Raw genomic sequence first — 17,947 nt, 5'->3', positions numbered from 1 at the left:
CATGATGGAGATTAGTTTACAAACTAACTTATCTATAAACTAATTTTAATTTAATAAAACATGCATTAACCGCTCCTAGTGACATATGTAAGCAAAAGTGACAGTAATTAGGGTGACAACATGACGAGAAGTTGAAGAAATGAGAGTTGAAGAAGATTTTGTAAAGAGATTGGGAAAAGGTTACTAAAGAAGCTAAAGCATGGAACAATTCTGTGTTTAGCATGCTCAACTAATTCTGCATATCCAGAAAGACTTCAGAAACAAGGTGTTCTCAATGGGACAGATTCTTATGCCATAGTAACTAACACCAGGGACAACAGTGACTCTTCCAAAGTGTGACTAACACTTCATAGGTTAGCACAATCTACAAATTACTTATTCTTTTAACCACTTTTCTACCTTGTGAGACAAAAGGATGTAACCTCCGAAGATGTTCTGTCTCCATGTTCATAAGTCCCACATTGGCCAAAACATAGACCAACTAAGTCTTTATAAATGTTTTGACAAGGAAATTAGCTCGTCGAGTTGGGTAGCGTCGACTTGTCACTCAAGCGAGGGCATCATAGTGGTGGGATAATGCTTTGTCTTTGCTGGGCTGGGCTTTGATAGCAAGGTGCTGGCCTGCCCGCTCCAAGTTGAGAGCTGGCCCACGGGATCTGAGCATATGCAAAGTTTCAGATTTTCTGAAAGGTGTTTCTCCTTATGATTTTAAAGGTTTAATCCTTTCTCCATTTGCTAATAGTATCGACAACTTTACCTGTGGGCAAATATTCAACTGGATTTTCATTTCAAATTTGTTAAGGAAAGAATTGAAATAAGCTTTGTAACCACATTTTTAACATTTTACTAAAGGGTGTTACTCCCTCCACCCCCACACGTCTCTTCCTCCACCTCCCCAATTTTCTAAAATGCCAATTATATCCTTCTAAAATGACAATTATATCCTCAAAAGTTAAAATTTTTTATTTTTATTATTTTAATATTTTAATTTATTTAAAACTTCTGATTTACTTCCCTCTGCACCTCTTCCTCTCTTCCATTTTCGTTTACCTTTCTCTCTTCCGTTAAGCTTCTTCTCCACCTATAACAAATTCATATTTTAACAAATTCATATTTTAACAAAATTATTACGTTTAAAAACTAACCATATATAACATTTAAAATTATAAATTTAAATATAAATTACTGTAAATAAAATAAACAAATAAAATAAAAACAAAACGTAAAAGGAACACTGCCTCTGGACGGATGACATCCTTAAACGGATGTCAACATCCGTTGGAGGCAAAACGGATGTCGACATCCGTTTTGCCTTAAACGGATGTCGACATCCGTTTTGCCTTCAACGGATGTTGACATCCGTTGAAGGATGTCATCCGTCCATAGGCAGTGTTCCTTTTACGTTTCGTTTTTATTTTACTACGTTTTGCGGCTCATGCAAGGATTATAGGCTTGGATATTAAAAGGATTATTGGAAGTATGGGAAGGATTTAGGGTTTAGGATTATTGGAAGGATTATGACTACGTACCTGGAGAGGAACCACGACAAGGACACTACACCATAAACGCACTGCACCACGTACTGCACCGAGAACAAGAAGAAGATTGTTTGATAATTCTTTTCACGATCACCAAGCTTTGTAGAAAAATATTTTACTCATACAAGAAACTACGTAGGTTATCAGTGAAATATGTTATAAATGAATAAAATTAAAAAACAACAATTTTAAAAATAAAATTTTACTGAGGGACAAAATAGTAAAGGAAAGGTGGAGGAAGGGGCAAAATAGTAAAGGGGAGGTGGAGGAAGAGATGTGTGGGGGTGGAGGGAGCAAGACCCTTTACTAAATTAACCTGTCAAGTTACTCTTAAATTGTATATGCTTTAATGATTGATTTTGCCTACTGAAAATAGTTTCCCTTCTTGCAACCATCATGTTGAAACTCCTGACATGGCAGCTGTGATCTTGTGAAGGTTGCGATGCCTTACACTTCTCAGAAATTGACATTCATCAACGAAGTTCTTAGAGGCTACTCTGTTGAAGGTTTAATACTCTAACTGTAACACTTGATTCATCACCTAAGAAATTCCTTTGTATACAGAACCAAAATTCCCAAGCCAATCAGCTTATCCTAGGAGAACCCACCACCAGTGCACTTGATAATTTCTGAGTAAGAAATTTCCAATTCCAATGCCTTTCAGTAGAATATGTAGGAGTTTTCTTTTTTTATCTTTTAACTATGGGGAACAATTTAAGTGAACACAATAGAATTAATGGTAAGACAAATTATCTTTGAGAATTTAAAATGTCAACAAATAAGCTAGAATGATATCTATTTAGTAGAAGATATCTATTCAGGATTTGTGACAATAGGTTTCTAGAGCTTGCACAAGGATGATTCATATTTTAAGTACAAAATTTTGATGCTAACTCTGAAATGATACAGGTTATGTTTCAAGGTGATGATGCTACTAAAAAAAGTAATTGAGATTGCCAATTGCATCAATAACAGGTAAGAGATGGCCCATTTCCATTTAACTCAAAAGTATTCTTAGACACTTTCACATTTATTTTCTGTTGAAAACAATCTCCACACACTAATTTATGATTCAGAACTATGTTAGGTATGAAAACAACTTGTGTATTTATTCAATTTTAATTTATAATATTCCTATTGTATGGCAAAGACAATCTGTTTTAATATTATCGTGCTCAAATATATTATATTAATGTTTTCATAATATAGTATGAAAAATTCCACTAAAATGAAAATCAAATTGTTTGGAGTCTTTGAGAGGATTTTAATGCAATTTCTGAAACTACAGTCCTGAAAATATTATTTATGATGAAAAACTAAAATAAAATTACTTTTCATATAAGTTAAAATTAATTTATTTATGTAAACTTTAATTTATATAAGTTTTTTTTCCATATTTTCTCTAAATGTTTATTTTTTTTAATTTGCATAAAAGCTTATTTTATTTATTTTAAAAAGTCCTTTTTTGAAGAAATTATGAAAATGAATAATAACAAACAAACTTTGTCACGATACTAATTGAAGTATAAAATGTTAAATTCAATAAAAGAACTAGTAAAGCATTAAATCTTAAATTATACTAACCTAAACTAAGAAAATGATCACATTTACCTACCTTAACTACCTAAGTTCAATTTGTGAGGTTTTTTTTAATTAGAAATACAATTTAAATTCAAATATACTGTAAAACACAATAATGAAACATGAACACCAAATATCATGAATTAAAAATGGATGAAACTATGGTTCGAAGCTTTAAACAATATACACACAATTTGCGAATGAACCGGCTAAGTTAAAATTCAGTTAAACGTATTTGAATAAGGGTCATTATATAATCACTTGGATAAGATGATCATTGTGTGTTCTCTAAAATTTTAGCTTAGTTTCATACTAAAGTCAGTGTAAATTTCAAGACAACATTCAATTATTCAAAACCTAATATTCTGAATTTGACTTTAAGTAAGAAGAACAAAATAAAGCATGGTGAAAACTTATATAAAGCATTATTAACGTGAATTGAAGAGAGACAAACCAAAGTAAAATGCAGAAATATAGATTACACACACAAATCATCAAAGTTCCCAAGTGCCAAGTTTATTGTATAGTTGTGACAACTATTGAGGCCCAAATTTGCCCAATTTTGTTTAGAAAAATGATTCTTTAACACACACCTAAATCTTTTACATTCATTTGACATCACTTTTTTATTTTTTATTCTCTTCTTTCTTGAAAAAATACAAAAGTTTACACTTTTATGACTATTTTACTTTTGTGTTTTGTGTCAAATGAATGTAAAAGTGTGTCTAGTATCATTACTCTTTCGGTTAGGTAATTATGTAAAAAAATTAAAACTAAAATTAACAAAAAAAAATAGAAATAAAAGTAATGAAAACACAAAATAATGAAACAAGAAGAAAAACATTTCTCTTTTTATTTTATTTTATTTTATTTTCGTTTTTGTTTTTATTTATATATAAAAAAGAAGAAAGAAAGAAAATGTTCTAAATTATTAAAAAAATGATATATATTTGTGAAAAAAAAACTAAAAAGCATGGTCAACTTATTTAATGAGGTCAAAAATTTCATTTGATAGATATTTGCTTTTTTGGCTTAAGTAAATGTGGTCATCCGTGTTCAAGATATCATTTTGTTAGTTTGTACACAAAAATGAATGCTTATGGTAAAGGTGAACCGACTACACAAGGAAATTAAGGACGTGTTCACATTGAAGGATGAATTTGAGGGAGAAGGAGTAGATGAATTTGAGAGGATTTGAGAGTAAGTTGATTGTTATTTTTTTGAAGAGATTTGGAGATGAGTAAAAGTGTATTTGAAATAAAGTTTGTGAAAATTTAGGTAGGATTTGACCAAGGTGGCAAATAAGAAAAATGGTTCAATTGATGGAAATTGATACCAAAATGACCTTGGTGATAAAAGTAATATAAAATGATAATTGTTAATAATATATTTAATTGTATAAATTATTATAAGGAGGAAAAAAATATTTTTTTAAATGAAAAAAAGTTGTATTTAGTAAAGTGAAATAATTATGTTTAAAATATAATATTTTGTAAATATAATTTAGGGTTAAATATGTTTTTGGTCCCTTAATTTTCAGTGAAAATTGAAATTAGTCTCTCTTCAAAATTTTGGACTAATTTAGTCCCAAAACTTTAGAAATGTGTGAATTTAGTCCTTTTAACCAAATTTTGTTAATTTTATTTTATGTTTCAAACGCATTTCTCAGTTAACAATAAAGCAAAAATGTGTCAAACGGTGTAAACAACTCAAATGCTATCATGAAACGCATTTAAAACATCAAATAAACCTAACAAAATTTAATTAAAAGGATTAAATTCATACATTTATAAAGTTTAGGGACTAAATTAGTTCACAGTTTCTAAGATAGACTGATTCCAATTTTCAGTAAAAGTTAAGGGACCAAAAACATATTTAACTCTATAATTTATTGTAAAGTGGTATAATTTTTTTGCTATTGAAGTGAAATTGAATATTGGTGATGAACAAATAATGAAGTGAAGTTACAATGTTATTTGACATAAAAAATGTCGGCACATAATAAGCTATAACTATATTTATCATAGTTTATAATGAAGTTCCTAAGTTTAGGTATGTAAACAACTTATTCAAACAATATTGTATCGTCTCTGTTAGACGTCTTGTATGGGATGAATGTGAAGACAAAAATTCGAAACATTGTCTGAATAAATTATCATCTTGAATGTTTATAGTCCTTAATAAGTTACCAATTTGTTTTGAGGTATGATTAGATGAATGACTTGTAACAATTTCGTTGGTTGTGACTGTTAACATCGCATTTCGACCCTTTATGACTTGTATTTGCCGATGAACAATGACACATAGTTTTCTTGTTTCAGTATTTTCTTTTCCAATTTGTTAATTATTCAAGAACTCATCTGATTTGAAGTTCATTAAGGTGATATTGATAATAAATAAAAGTATGACAAATTTTTTTGAAGTGAAATGTAATGAAGTTGATGTAATTTAACAATTCAAAGACATAAGTTAATGTAATATAATAAAGCAAATTCATAATGACATGTAATACAGTCATCCAATATTATACATCTTAATCATCTAATTTGTGCAAAGTTAAGTTAACATTATAATTGAGGTTAATGAATTTTTGTTTCATGTCTAGAGATAAGTTGGCCAAGTTATCTTTAATTCATTAAACATGCCCTTGATTTGTTCCATATCTTGCATTCAGTTTTTCAAGTCCCTTACCCCCTCCCACATTTGAGTCACCATATGAGGATTTGAAGGATAAGGAGGATGTTGCACAAGGTCGTCATGTTCAGGACTTGGATGTTGTGCTTGTTATTTATCTTCATGATCACTAACATCGTGTTGCCAAACAACGTTGACATTGACAATATTCAACTTCTTCAAATAATTGGTTGAAAAATGTTGTTTTCTCCTAATCTGAGTGTTGGCGTCGAAGTCAAGATGTACTCCACTGTGTTGTATGATTTAGGTGATTAATACATTGTATGGTATAGGTGTGTCACTAGTCTTGCATTTAAGCATATGATGCATGATTTGACGAGGAAAATTGATAGATATATTATTTTTAAACACCCATAACATAAAAATATCTTCTTGCAACAATTTTGCAAAATTTTCAGGTCGTGGAGTCAATATATGAACGATAACATAATGCAGAAGTCTTTCATTAATGTTCAAACAACCAACCATTTTTAGACGTTGACCCTTCATTTCTAGTCTGACCATAGTAGCCTATGTCATCTCGCAGTCGTAGGGAAAGTCATCTGGTGTATTTGCGAAGGACAATTTTTGACCCTTGTATAAATTAGCAACATTAAACTAATCGGATGGTTTCAACTTAATTCTTTTTTTGTTCACCTCACTCTGAAGATATCCATTGGTTGAGATCCTTATATTTGAATAGAAGACTTTTATCAAATCAAAATAGAAAGGTCACTCCAATCTCACAAAATCTGATACTCTCTAAAAGACGAGGTGATGATGAAAATATAGACCTGAGGTCGCAAATGATTCAAAATTCATAATATTTGGAACTAGAATATTTCTTGTATAGAAATTAGAAGCATAATGCTCCATTTGAGGACTATCGCTGAAGAAACAACGTTGATTTAATACTTCTTCATTAGATGACCTCTTTTGTGCAAGAGTGTCTGTCTCTATCGCTATTTCTTTTCCCTTACGACTTGTTCGGGTCCTTTTTGACCATGATGATTCCAGTAAGCAATAACTTCAACAAAAGAAGAAAATTAAAATAACAATATAATATGAATAGAAACAATTGAAGGAAGAGCCAAAATAATGGAACATTGTTCAATATTAATAGCAATTATATAATATTACAATACACATTTATAAATAAAAATAAGCATCCGTTTGATCAAAGACTAGGTGTATCAAACCGTCTTCTTCTTCAACATTCTCAATATGTGTCGTACACACTCCAACAACAGTGGTGACTTTATATCTTGAGCAATGGTACTTATTATAAACCACTAATGCTACCAATCAATAGTTAATGGCTGTATTAGTTATGTGAAGGAGTCCAGTGAGTAAAAAAATTTCAAATTTTGCACTGTACATTTTAGGAATCTTTTCCTCTTCGTTCAAGAATCTCTGCCACTCCAACTTAAAGTAAAAGCAACATTGTGCATGGCAAAGCAAATCCTACACGTGAACTCCTAGCAACAAAGTGCGTTCAGTGGAATCGGTTCTCTGGTGACTTGGAATCGATTACAAAGCTTAAGCAAATAAGATACTTCAACTTTTGTGAAGTAAATATGATAAAATCGTAGTAGGGTCATTTGGTCATTTCTTCGTAAATCAGAAAAAATCGAGCAAATTGGCAAGATATAAAAACGTCAGCCATCCCTCAAATTTGTGCTCTCGCTCGCTTTACAATCAGCGAAAACGAATGTATAATTTCTCACAAATATGTTTTTGCGTATCAGTGTGAATAATACCATCCACGCAAATGAACAAAATGTAAAGAGCAAAATGCAAGTCCCACATCGGCCGAAACTTAGACTAACCAAGTCTTTATAAATGTTCTGACAAGGAACTCAGCTCGCCGAGTTGGGTAGCGTCAACTTGTGACTCAAGCGAGGGCATCATGGTGGTGGGATAATGCTCTGACATCGCTGGGTTGGGCTTTGACAGCAAGGTGCTGGCCTGCCCGCTCCAAGTTGAGAGCTGGCCCATGGGACCTGAGCGAAAGCGCAGGTTTCTTGGGTCCTAGAGTGGAGGGCACCGCGTGAGGCTGGTTTCACAGAGCAGTGAAAACCTCCCTCTCCTGACAGTGGAGGGATAACAGGCTGCTGCAGTCACTGCCCTGTGTGCCCAGCGAGCCTAGTCCTTAGACCACCACTATTTTTGTTTTGTTTAATTAACTCACTGTTAGTTTCTTTTGTTTTCCTAAGCTTGTATGCTTTTTGCAGACCAAAGTTTCTGCCCTATTCGACATATACCATGGGAACCAGAGGAGTAATTGGAGACAAGTGGAGCATGACAATTCTTTGGGCTTGTGCTATTTTGAACCCTTGGTTGGGCTTGTGCTATTTCTTTTCCCATTCATACTTTGTTCAAACAGAAAGGAGGATGCTGTCTGAAGAACTAAGGGTAACTGAGTCAGAGGGGAGCAATGGTGAAGACGGCTGAACTATATTTTGTGATAATTATATAGTATCATAGAGCATATGCAAAGTTTGAGATTTTCTGAAAGGTGTTTTTCCTTATGATTTTAAAGGTTTAATCCTTTCTCCATTTGTTAAGGACAGAATTGAAATAAGCTTTGTAACCACATTTTTAACATTTTAGTAAATTAACCTGTCAAGTTACTCTTAAATTGTATATGCTTTAATGATTGATTTTGCCTACTGAAAATAGTTTCCCTTATTGCAACCTTGGTTGCGATGCCTTACAATTATCAGAAATTGACATTCATCAACGAAGCTCTCAGAGGCCCCTCTCTGTTGAAGGTTTAATACTCTAACTGCAACACTTGATTCATCCCCTGAGAAATTCCTATGTATATACAGAACCAAAATTCCCGAGCCAATCACCGTATCCTAGGTGAACCCACCGCCAGTGCCCTTCATAATTTCTGAGTAAGAAATTTCCAATTCCAATCCCTTTCAGTAGATGATGTAGGAGTTTTCTTTTTTTATCTTTTAACTATGGGGAACAATTCAAGTGAACACAATAGAATTAATGGTAATACAAATTATCTTTGAGAATTTAAAATGGCAACAAATAAGCTAAAATGTTCATTTGGGAATATTGAATACTTAAAAGTTAGCTTATATTGCATTTGCATGGCTACATAAGAATTTATAATAAAATCTTGCAATTTTAGATATCATTATCTTATCCTTTTTTCCTTCGCTTAGATGCTGTTCATATGACACTATGCTTTATCTGTATAAACGTTCCTGATAGTATGCAGTTTGTTGATGACCACAGTGATTGGCATTCGTTCATCAGGTGCATTTGCAGAGCACGACATTCCAATTTGCATCAGAGACACAAAGCAATCCTCAATCAAACCTTTAGCCATTCCTTCAATCTCTTCACACTCAGACTCTTCACTTTCCTCATCAAAGTCTTGTTCACAGACTAATGAAGGATCAAGGATATCCATGACATTGTTAGATAGAGCCATTGCTACAAACTGCTGAATTCCCGTGCCACCTTCAAATGCTTCATCTGTCGGCCTTTTTCCAGTGAAAATTTCCAGTAACAGTATCCCATAGCTGTATATATCTCCAAGTGTGGAAGGCTTCCCACCCATACCATACTCTGCATGTGAGCTATTTGTTGGTCATTCTTAATCAATGTAATATAATTACAGTTTAGCACTTAGAATTTTGTATAACACACCTGGAGGGATGTAGCCAATAGAACCCCTTAGGTTAGCTGATATAACTGGTTGTGTGGATAACTTGTTTGATTCTTCATACAGAAATGTAGCTAATCCAAAGTCACCAAGACGGGCAACCATATCATTGTCAAGAAGCACGTTACTTGGCTTTATGTCACAATGAACAATTGGAGTTTCACAGAAGTGGTGGAGGTATTCCAGTGCACATGAAACATCAATTGCTATGTTCAGTCTTTGAGTGAATGTCAATGTCTTTTTCTGAAATTGCAAATTTCTTATAGGATGCAACCAGTCTTCTAGACTTCCATTAGGCATGTACTCAAACACTAGAGCTTTGAAGTCATTGCCTTGATGATCAACTCCTGAGATCGCAGTTATGATCTTGAGAAGGTTACGATGCCTTACACTTCTCAGAACATGGCATTCATCAATGAAACTCTCAGGTGCTCCTTTCTGTTGAAGGTTTAATACTTTAACTGCGACACTTGATTTATCACCTGAGAGAGTTCCTTTATATACAGAACCAAAACTTCCCGAACCAATCAGGTTATCCAGGGAGAACCCACCAGTGCACTTGTTAATTTCTGAGTAAGAAATTTCAAATTCCAAACCCGTTTCAGTAGTTGATGTAGGAATTTTCTTCTTTGATCTTTTTACTATGGGGAACAATATAAGAAAACACGATAGAATTAGCAGTAATACAAGTGCACATGCTATAGGGATAACCACCTTAGGAGCAAGGAGTCTTCTTGCCAAAGAAGCTTTCCTGACAGTGCATGGAGGGAAATTTAGTTCTGGAATACCCCCACATAGCTTGCTGTTGCCATACAATGAAAGGGATGTAGCATTTTTGAATATTCCATTCTTCGGTATTTCACCTTCAAAATTATTGTATGAAAGATTTAAATGCTTGAGCTCAGTGAACTGCCCAAGAAACTCGGGAATCTTGCCAGACAAGTTGTTTCGTGAAAGATCTATGTCAAGTAAACCTCTCAAATTCTTTAAAGTTTGAGGAATGTTTCCATCAAAAGAATTTCCCTCCAAATGCAGCTTTTCCAAGCTAATGCATCTGCCAAGAGAAGATGGAATGACTCCAGAAAAGTTGTTCTCAGACAACACCAACTCTCCAAGGTTTTGTAGCTTACTCACTTCAGATGGAAGAGTCCCTGACAAAGCATTATGAGATACATCTAAATAAATTGCTAGTGAAGAAAGGCCAATAACTTCAGGTGGTATGGTGCCACTGAGCTTGTTGCTATAAAGGCTGAGTACCAATAAATTTTGGCAGTTTCCAAGACTAGAAGGGATGCTTCCCTCGAAGTTGTTCTCCTCCAGAAAAATTTTCGTTAATACAGACAAATTTCCCAAGGAGGATGGGATTCTACCTGAAAATTTGTTGACATTCAGATACAATTCTCTCAGATTTTTCAGCCTACCCAATGTATGAGGAAGACTACCAGTTAGATGGTTTCCTTCCAAACTTATGAGGGCCAGGTTAGCAAGATTGCCAATTCCAACTGGTATATTTCCATGTATTCCGTCGCCAATTCCAGGTATATTTCCAAGGGCAAATGTGTGCATTTGGCTTGAGAAATTAGCAATTGATTTAGGCAATACTCCACCAAAATTATTTACTCCTAGACGTAAAACTTGTAGACCTGTGCAGTTGACCAAAGAATCAAGAAAGCTAAGATCATCTGTTTTCCCAGTTCCCAGTCTGTTGTGTTCAAAGCTAAGTCTAGTTAACCTGTTCAAGACCCCTAAGTTCTTTGGCAGTGTTCCAGTGAGACCATTCACGGAGAAGTCAAGAATCTCTAGTTTTGATGCATTCAACAATGATGCAGGGACAGAACCTGTAAGATGGTTGACCGCACCAGCAAATACTTGAATGTTTGGAAGAGTAAACCCAACATCGGCCGGTAAGTTCCCATGAAGTTGGTTTTGAGTAAAAGTGAAATAGTATAAGGAAGATTTGTTATAGATTGAAGAAGGAACTGATCCAGACAAGTAATTCCCATATAGCACAAGATATGTCAAGCTTGATAAAAGGCCTACCTCTTGTGGTATGCTTCCGATCAAGTTGTTTAATCCAAAGCTAATGCGAGACAAAGAAGAAAGGTTTCCAATCCAAGTTGGGATTACTCCTGTAAGATTATTTCCTCCTACACCTAGTACTTCTAGTTTTGTGCAGTGACTTAGATTACTTGGAATACTCCCACCAAAGTTATTTAAGCTGAGGTTTAGATGTTCCAGATAGAGTAAATGACCCACCTCTTGAGGAATTTCACCATGAAAGCTATTGTTTAACAAGTTGAGTGTGTTGAGGAATGTGAGGTTTCCTATGAATGGTGTGAGAGTGCCTCCTAGTCTCAGTTGCTCAAGACTAAGGTCCATGACCCTTCCATTGGAGATGTTGCATGTGATTCCTATCCAATTGCAGTGATGGAGGGAGTCATTCCAAGAACTCATAATGTTGAATGGATCTGCTACTACCCTATTCTTGAAGTCAAGTAAAGCTTGCAAATCAGTTTCATTTCCTGCACGAGTTGCAGCAATTGCTGATTCCTTCATTAAGATCATCCATACTAGAAGATATCTATTCAGGATTTGTGACAACAGGTTTCTAGAGCTTGCACAAGGATGATTCATATTTTAAGTGCAAAATTTTGATGCTAACTCTGAAATGATACAGGTTATGTTTTAAGGTGATGATGCTACTAAAAAAAGTAATTGAGATTGCCAATTGCATCAATAACAGGTAAGAGATGGTCCATTTCCATTTAAGTCAAAAGTATTCTTATGCACTTTCACATTTATTTTTTGTTGAAAACAATCTCCACACACTAATTTATGATTCGGACCTGTGTTAGGTATGAAAACAACTTGTGTATTTATGCAACTTTAATTTATAATATACCTATTGTGTGGCAGAGACATAATCTGTTGTAATATTATCGTGCTCAAATATATTATATGAAATGTTTTCATAATAGTATGAAAAATCCCACTAACAAATGAAAATCAAATTTCATCAAATTACGATCATATAATTGTTTGGAGTCTTTGAGAGGATCTTAATGAAATTTCTGAAACTATAATTTGAGTTAATAGAATATTTATAGAAAAATTAATCAAAGATGTTCAACAAAACAATTCAATTGTAATGTCATTATACTTCTCTATGCACATTTTATACATAAAATTTGCAGACATTGTAGAATTTTCTTTCTTATTGGTGTGAATGGTATTGCGTGCTCCAAGGTACTAAAGTTGGTTTCCAAAATGTGAAAACTACAGTCCTAAAAATATTTTTTATGATGAAAAAATAAAATAAAATGATTTTTCATATAAGTTAAAATTAATTTATTTATGTAAACTTTAATTTATAAAAAAAAATTCACATACTTTCTCTAAACCTTTATTTTTTTAATTTGCATAAAAGCTTATTTTATTTATTTTAAAAAGTCCTTTTTGAAGATATTACGAAAATGAATAATAATAATTTCAACGATAATATCAGCTAACAAACACTTTATCATGATACTAATTGAAGTATAAAATAAATATTTAATTTTGAAAATAAAAATAAATACGTGAAAATATGATAAAACGTACTCATAAATTGTGTTCAATTTTAATTATATTTTTTTTCAATCTGACAAAGGAAACTAAATTGAGTTCTCTTTGTTTTTACTCCTCCACCATCTGTGAAACTGAACCAAATTAATAGATATAGATGATAATTTGTGCGTGCAATTGTGGAGATAATATAAAAAAAATGTTTCTTTAACAACAAATTTTTGTCAATCTTTTGACAATGTAAGGTGACTAGTATGAATTAGTTTGTTTGAAATGTGTTTCTAACAAGTGTAATGTGACGTAAAAGGTCTTTTGGGAAGGAAAAAGTTTTACAATTTCATTTGAGAAAATCCCTCCACTTTGCATCTTCTTCCTCTCGTAAACACCACCATTGCTCTCACTTTCTATGTGGAGAGAATATAAAAGAAAATGTTTCTTTAACAAAAAACTTTTGTCAATCTTTTGACAACATCAGGTGACTGGTGTGGATTGGTCTGTTTGAAATGTTTTTTTAACAAGTGTAATGTGATATAAAGGGTCTTTTGGAAAGGGAAAAGTTTCGCAATTTCATTTGAGAAAACCCCTCCGCTTTGCATATTCTTCCTCTCGTGAACACCACCATTGCTCTCACTTTCTCTGTATACTGAAGCTCTCACTCTCTCTCTCCCTCGTGTATTTGTCTCGCTCTTGCTCTCCCCATCGCCGATGAAGTTGGTCCCATTACCGTTCTCCGTCTTCTCTGCCACCATTTTCCCCTTTCTTCCTTTCTCTCTCTTTTCGTTTGTGTGCCGCCATTTTCCCATTTTGTCCCTCTCGCAATTTACCTTTGCTTTCTCATCCATTGCGAGCTCCAAGGTGACCTTCCCCAACGTTGCTCCACCAGTGTTGTAGCATTTTGTCTTTCCGCCTCTCTCGCGCTCTTCATCAACGAGTAAATGTGTCTTCTTGTTCAAAAGTTTGAACTTTTCGCAGTGTTAAGGTTGGTAGAACCATGAACTCAAGGTTTATGCATTTTGTTAATGATAATGTTGTTGTTGATGTATGGAATGAATTTGATTTTTCTTAGTTAAATTAGTTTCGTATGTCCAAGCTTAGTATGTAGCTATGAAGCATGTCTAGGCACACACATATAGTAGATGTGGTGAAATCATTAGTAGTAATCACTACCTTGTTTATACTTTCACTATCAAAGTTCCCTGTTTGTACCTTGCCCCCAACATAAGAGAGGTATCTTATGAGCTGACGCTTTTAAAACTTTTGAAAGCTTGCAACAGACTTATTTAGAAGATACTTAATAGCTTTATTTTTATTTAGAATTAGGGGAGATAAACATTATGTTGTTATTGATATAAATTTATTTATTTTATTTCCTTCACACAGTTGTGATGACTTTGTTGAAAAATTATGATATGGATAGTTCATATTTGTATGTTTCAATTAAACTTCTCTTGTAGCAACATTTTTCTTTAATTATTACTTAGTTAGAATTTTCGTTTCCTTCTATTGAAAATAAATCTTTAGTGTATATGGATTCAGATGTTAAACCCTTGTAACAAATCATTAAGTGACTTGTATTATCATTTCTTTCTCTTTCTCTAACTTTGTTTTCCCTTTTCCCCTTGTCTTTGTTCCATAAATAAGAGGATTAGTAGGAAAGTGGAGAGTTTAGTGTGTATTGGATATTTAATAATTGTTGTATATTTAATAGTTTTTGGTAGATGATATGTTATTGTAGGCGAATTTGATCGCATTGGTGAAAGTTCTGATTTGAGTCTTTACTAGAGTATTGTTATTGTTGTGATACATTAATGGAAGAATCTCATAACAATGTAAGCAGAAATTGAGTGATTTTACTTTTGAGTGTTGCTATTGAACAATGATTGTTATTTTAAAGTTGATTATGTGTAATGGATGAAAAAGAGGTGGGACCAAAACGAGGGGTTGAGTGTAGGAGAAGCACACGTGTGAAGTGGGTTAGCTCAAAACTACGTGGATTTGAGTGTTGACAAGGAGTACAAATTCTGTTAAAGGAAAGAGAGAAAGGGAAGGAAAAGGAAAACTTGACTCATCTCTGTAGAAAGTTCTGTCTGTGACTTTCTGTTATTGTTGTTTTATTTGCTTTTCATTGTACCCTGACTATCCATGGTAGCAGAAGAAATAAAATAGAACCTGCCATCAATAAACTTTTCACTGATATTCCATTCTGCTCTGTTTTTACATGTCCTGATACTGTTACCTTAACATTTGGTGCTCTCGTGTGCTCATGGCTGACAACACCCGTCTCAAGGAAGTAACAAATGACATTAAAAAGATTTTGGAGCTGATGGAGTCTGGGAACACTGACTACAACTTGCGTTTTCACACCCTTGAAACGGTCATCGATGATATTGTGAAGAACATTGTTGATGCCTCGTCAAGTTCAACCATGAAGGCCCCTTCGTTTCAGGTGCATAATGTGAAAATCGATTTTTCGTGCTTTGATGGTTCCAACGTATTGCAGTGGATTTTCAAGGTGGAACAATTTTTCGATTATTACAATACACCAGATTGACGAATCACTATTTTGTACTATTCACTTAGCTTTCCGCACCATATTGTATTAATGAATTGTGTTTAATTATTCATTATTGTCTTATTTTCACTAATTGGGCTTAATTTGACTAATAATTCTTATTTTAATTATGTTTAATACCCTATTTTGTCCCAAGGAAGAATAATAACCAGATTATTATACAAAAGTCGTTTCTTTTCTAATATAAAAATAATTCATAATTGAAAAAAAAAATACACAATTATATCTTAAAGTTATAAAAGAACTAAAATATAGAAAAATAATAATAACATTATAAGAACATTATTAGTTAAAATTTATTGAAAAGTAATAATCATAAATAAATTATATTAAACATGTTATTATTTAAAATAAACGGGCCACATTAATTTTTGTATACGAAAGGGACAAACAACATTTTGATACAAAATAATTGCCAAAAATAACAACATGTTGAACCCTCACATGGAAAGTAAAGAAGAGTATGCATGGGAGGTAAGGGGCTATGTGAGTGATATGGGAGGAGAGAGTATTTCAGTGATATGGGAGGAGAAAGTATTTAAAGTAGAAGAGAAAAAAAAACTGACAAAAACCTACATTGCACAGAAAAATAGAAGAAAAGTAGAAGAAAGAGAAAAATAGTTAACGCCGTTTGTACGGATTTAACGGAAGGGATTTCATTGATGCAAATTTTATTAAGTGAGGACATAATTGACGCACTTTTTAAAGGATGGACTAATTTGACATTTTCGAGCGAAACTTGGGACAAAATAGGGTATTAAACCTTTTAATTAGTTTGAATTATTTGGTCTTAATTATTCCAATTATTAATTGCAAGGTAATTTATGAATCATATTTTGGGACAAGAAGAGCCTGGCCACGTCAACATTATAGTTTAATTTCATTTTGAATTCGTTTATAATGTAATTCAGTCAAACTTTATGACTTTGGACCCATTTTTGGTCAACATTTAGGAGAAGCCCATTTAGAGGGAATTTTTGTCTTTTGGGGTTTTTAAATACCCAAATCAGATTTAGGTCACCTCTCTCCCTCGTTTTCGTTTTCTTCTTCAAGGTTAAGGGCATTAGGACATTTTTCCACCCCCGCTTTTGGGGGTTTAGGTTTTGTTCTCTTTTCCTTTCAATTAATGTATGAATCTCGTTTTTAATTTCAATTGCAATTTTGTTTCTTGTTTCCAATTTCCTTTGTTGTTTCTTTTGTTGCTTCCAATTTCATGTGTTGTTTCGTTTCATGCTTTCATTGTAATTTGCCTTTCTGTTCGCTGCACTCAATTTAGGTTCAATTTCGTTTTATAGTTTACTTTCGTTTTCCCCTTTCGCTTGTGCCAATTTCGTTCCAGTTTAGATGTTGTTTCATGTTCAATATTTGAAGTTTATTTTGGTGTGTTGAATTTCGTTTTAATGGTAGCTTAGGTGTGCTTGGTTGGTCATTAGCGAAATTCCATCGTTTCCTTGAGATTTATGGACTGTAATTGTGATTTTGCTGCTTTGATTTGGCTCAATATTCAATCTATTTAGCGCTTGCGATTGGGTATACGCTTAGTTGCCTAATTGGTGTTTAATCTTCGCTCAGTCAATTGGACTGTATGGTGCAAAATTGATTGAATTTGTGCATTGCAATCGCTTAGTTTGCAATTTTGAAGACCAGATTAACCTTCGCTTAGGTGGTTGATTCGTGTTGGATTAGGGGTTAGAGTAGTGTTTAATTGTTGTTAATATGTGATTGGAAGCATGTAGTTGAGATAGTGATTGGAAGCATGTAGTTGAGATAGTTGAGATAGTTGAGATTGTTGTTAATGCACAAACCACATTTAAATGTTTGATGAATGATGTTTTTAATGGATTGTTGAGGAAGTTTGTGTGGGTTTTTATTTTATGATATTTTGGTCTACAACCCCTCTTGGAATTCTCATTTACAGCACTTGGAAATTGTGTTGCAGCTACTACTTTAGCATCAACTATATGCTTGGCTATCTAAATGTTCATTTGGCTTGCAAAATGTAGATTGTTTAGGCCATTTAGTTTCAAGATCTGGGTTGTCCATGGACAAAGACAAGGTTATCAACAGAAAATATCTTCCAAATATTTTTATAATTATCTAAATCTATTAATTATTTGGAAGATATAATATAAAATATTTTATCAACAAAATATTCATAATTCAAGCCCAATCAAGCCCTATATAAAGAGACCTAGGGGAAGCAGAAATGAGAACTCATTTATTCACTCAGACTCCTCCACTGGGAAGCAATCATCCACCATTCCTCTCATTTTATTTTACCATGTACTCCACTCTATCCATGGAGGGTTAAGCTTCTAAGGTTATTCC

General features: G+C 33.3%; 2 protein-coding genes, 1 long non-coding RNA gene and 1 other non-coding gene across 4 annotated transcripts; 3 read left to right on the top strand and 1 right to left on the bottom strand.

Annotated features, from left to right (window-relative positions):
- The first annotated feature begins 7,647 nt into the window (after positions 1 to 7,647).
- LOC148202133 (uncharacterized) lies at positions 7,648 to 8,433 on the top strand. Its single transcript, XM_088111106.1, has one exon. It carries the CDS (start codon positions 8,058 to 8,060, stop codon positions 8,244 to 8,246), a length of 189 nt encoding a protein of 62 aa, XP_087967232.1. The 5' UTR covers positions 7,648 to 8,057; the 3' UTR covers positions 8,247 to 8,433.
- On the top strand, positions 7,659 to 7,960 carry LOC148202134 (signal recognition particle RNA). Its single transcript, XR_015785383.1, has one exon.
- Positions 8,434 to 8,841: 408 nt separating the features above from the next.
- LOC124827064 (LRR receptor-like serine/threonine-protein kinase EFR) lies at positions 8,842 to 12,452 on the bottom strand. Its single transcript, XM_047300047.2, has 2 exons — positions 9,468 to 12,452; positions 8,842 to 9,386 (listed from the first exon to the last, which is right to left on the bottom strand). Exons 1-2 carry the CDS (start codon positions 12,115 to 12,117, stop codon positions 8,995 to 8,997), a joined length of 3,042 nt encoding a protein of 1,013 aa, XP_047156003.2. The 5' UTR covers positions 12,118 to 12,452; the 3' UTR covers positions 8,842 to 8,994.
- Positions 12,453 to 13,396: 944 nt separating this feature from the next.
- On the top strand, positions 13,397 to 15,688 carry LOC148202132 (uncharacterized). Its single transcript, XR_015785122.1, has 2 exons — positions 13,397 to 14,026; positions 15,335 to 15,688. It is a non-coding gene; the product is annotated as an uncharacterized LOC148202132 (long non-coding RNA).
- Positions 15,689 to 17,947: the final 2,259 nt, after the last annotated feature.

Source organism: Vigna umbellata, chromosome 3 (genome assembly GCF_029865625.1).
Source record: "Vigna umbellata cultivar VRB3 chromosome 3, Vumbellata_1.0, whole genome shotgun sequence".
NCBI classification, from domain to species: Eukaryota; Viridiplantae; Streptophyta; class Magnoliopsida; order Fabales; family Fabaceae; genus Vigna; species Vigna umbellata.
This window is presented reverse-complemented; position numbering and strand designations above follow the sequence as displayed.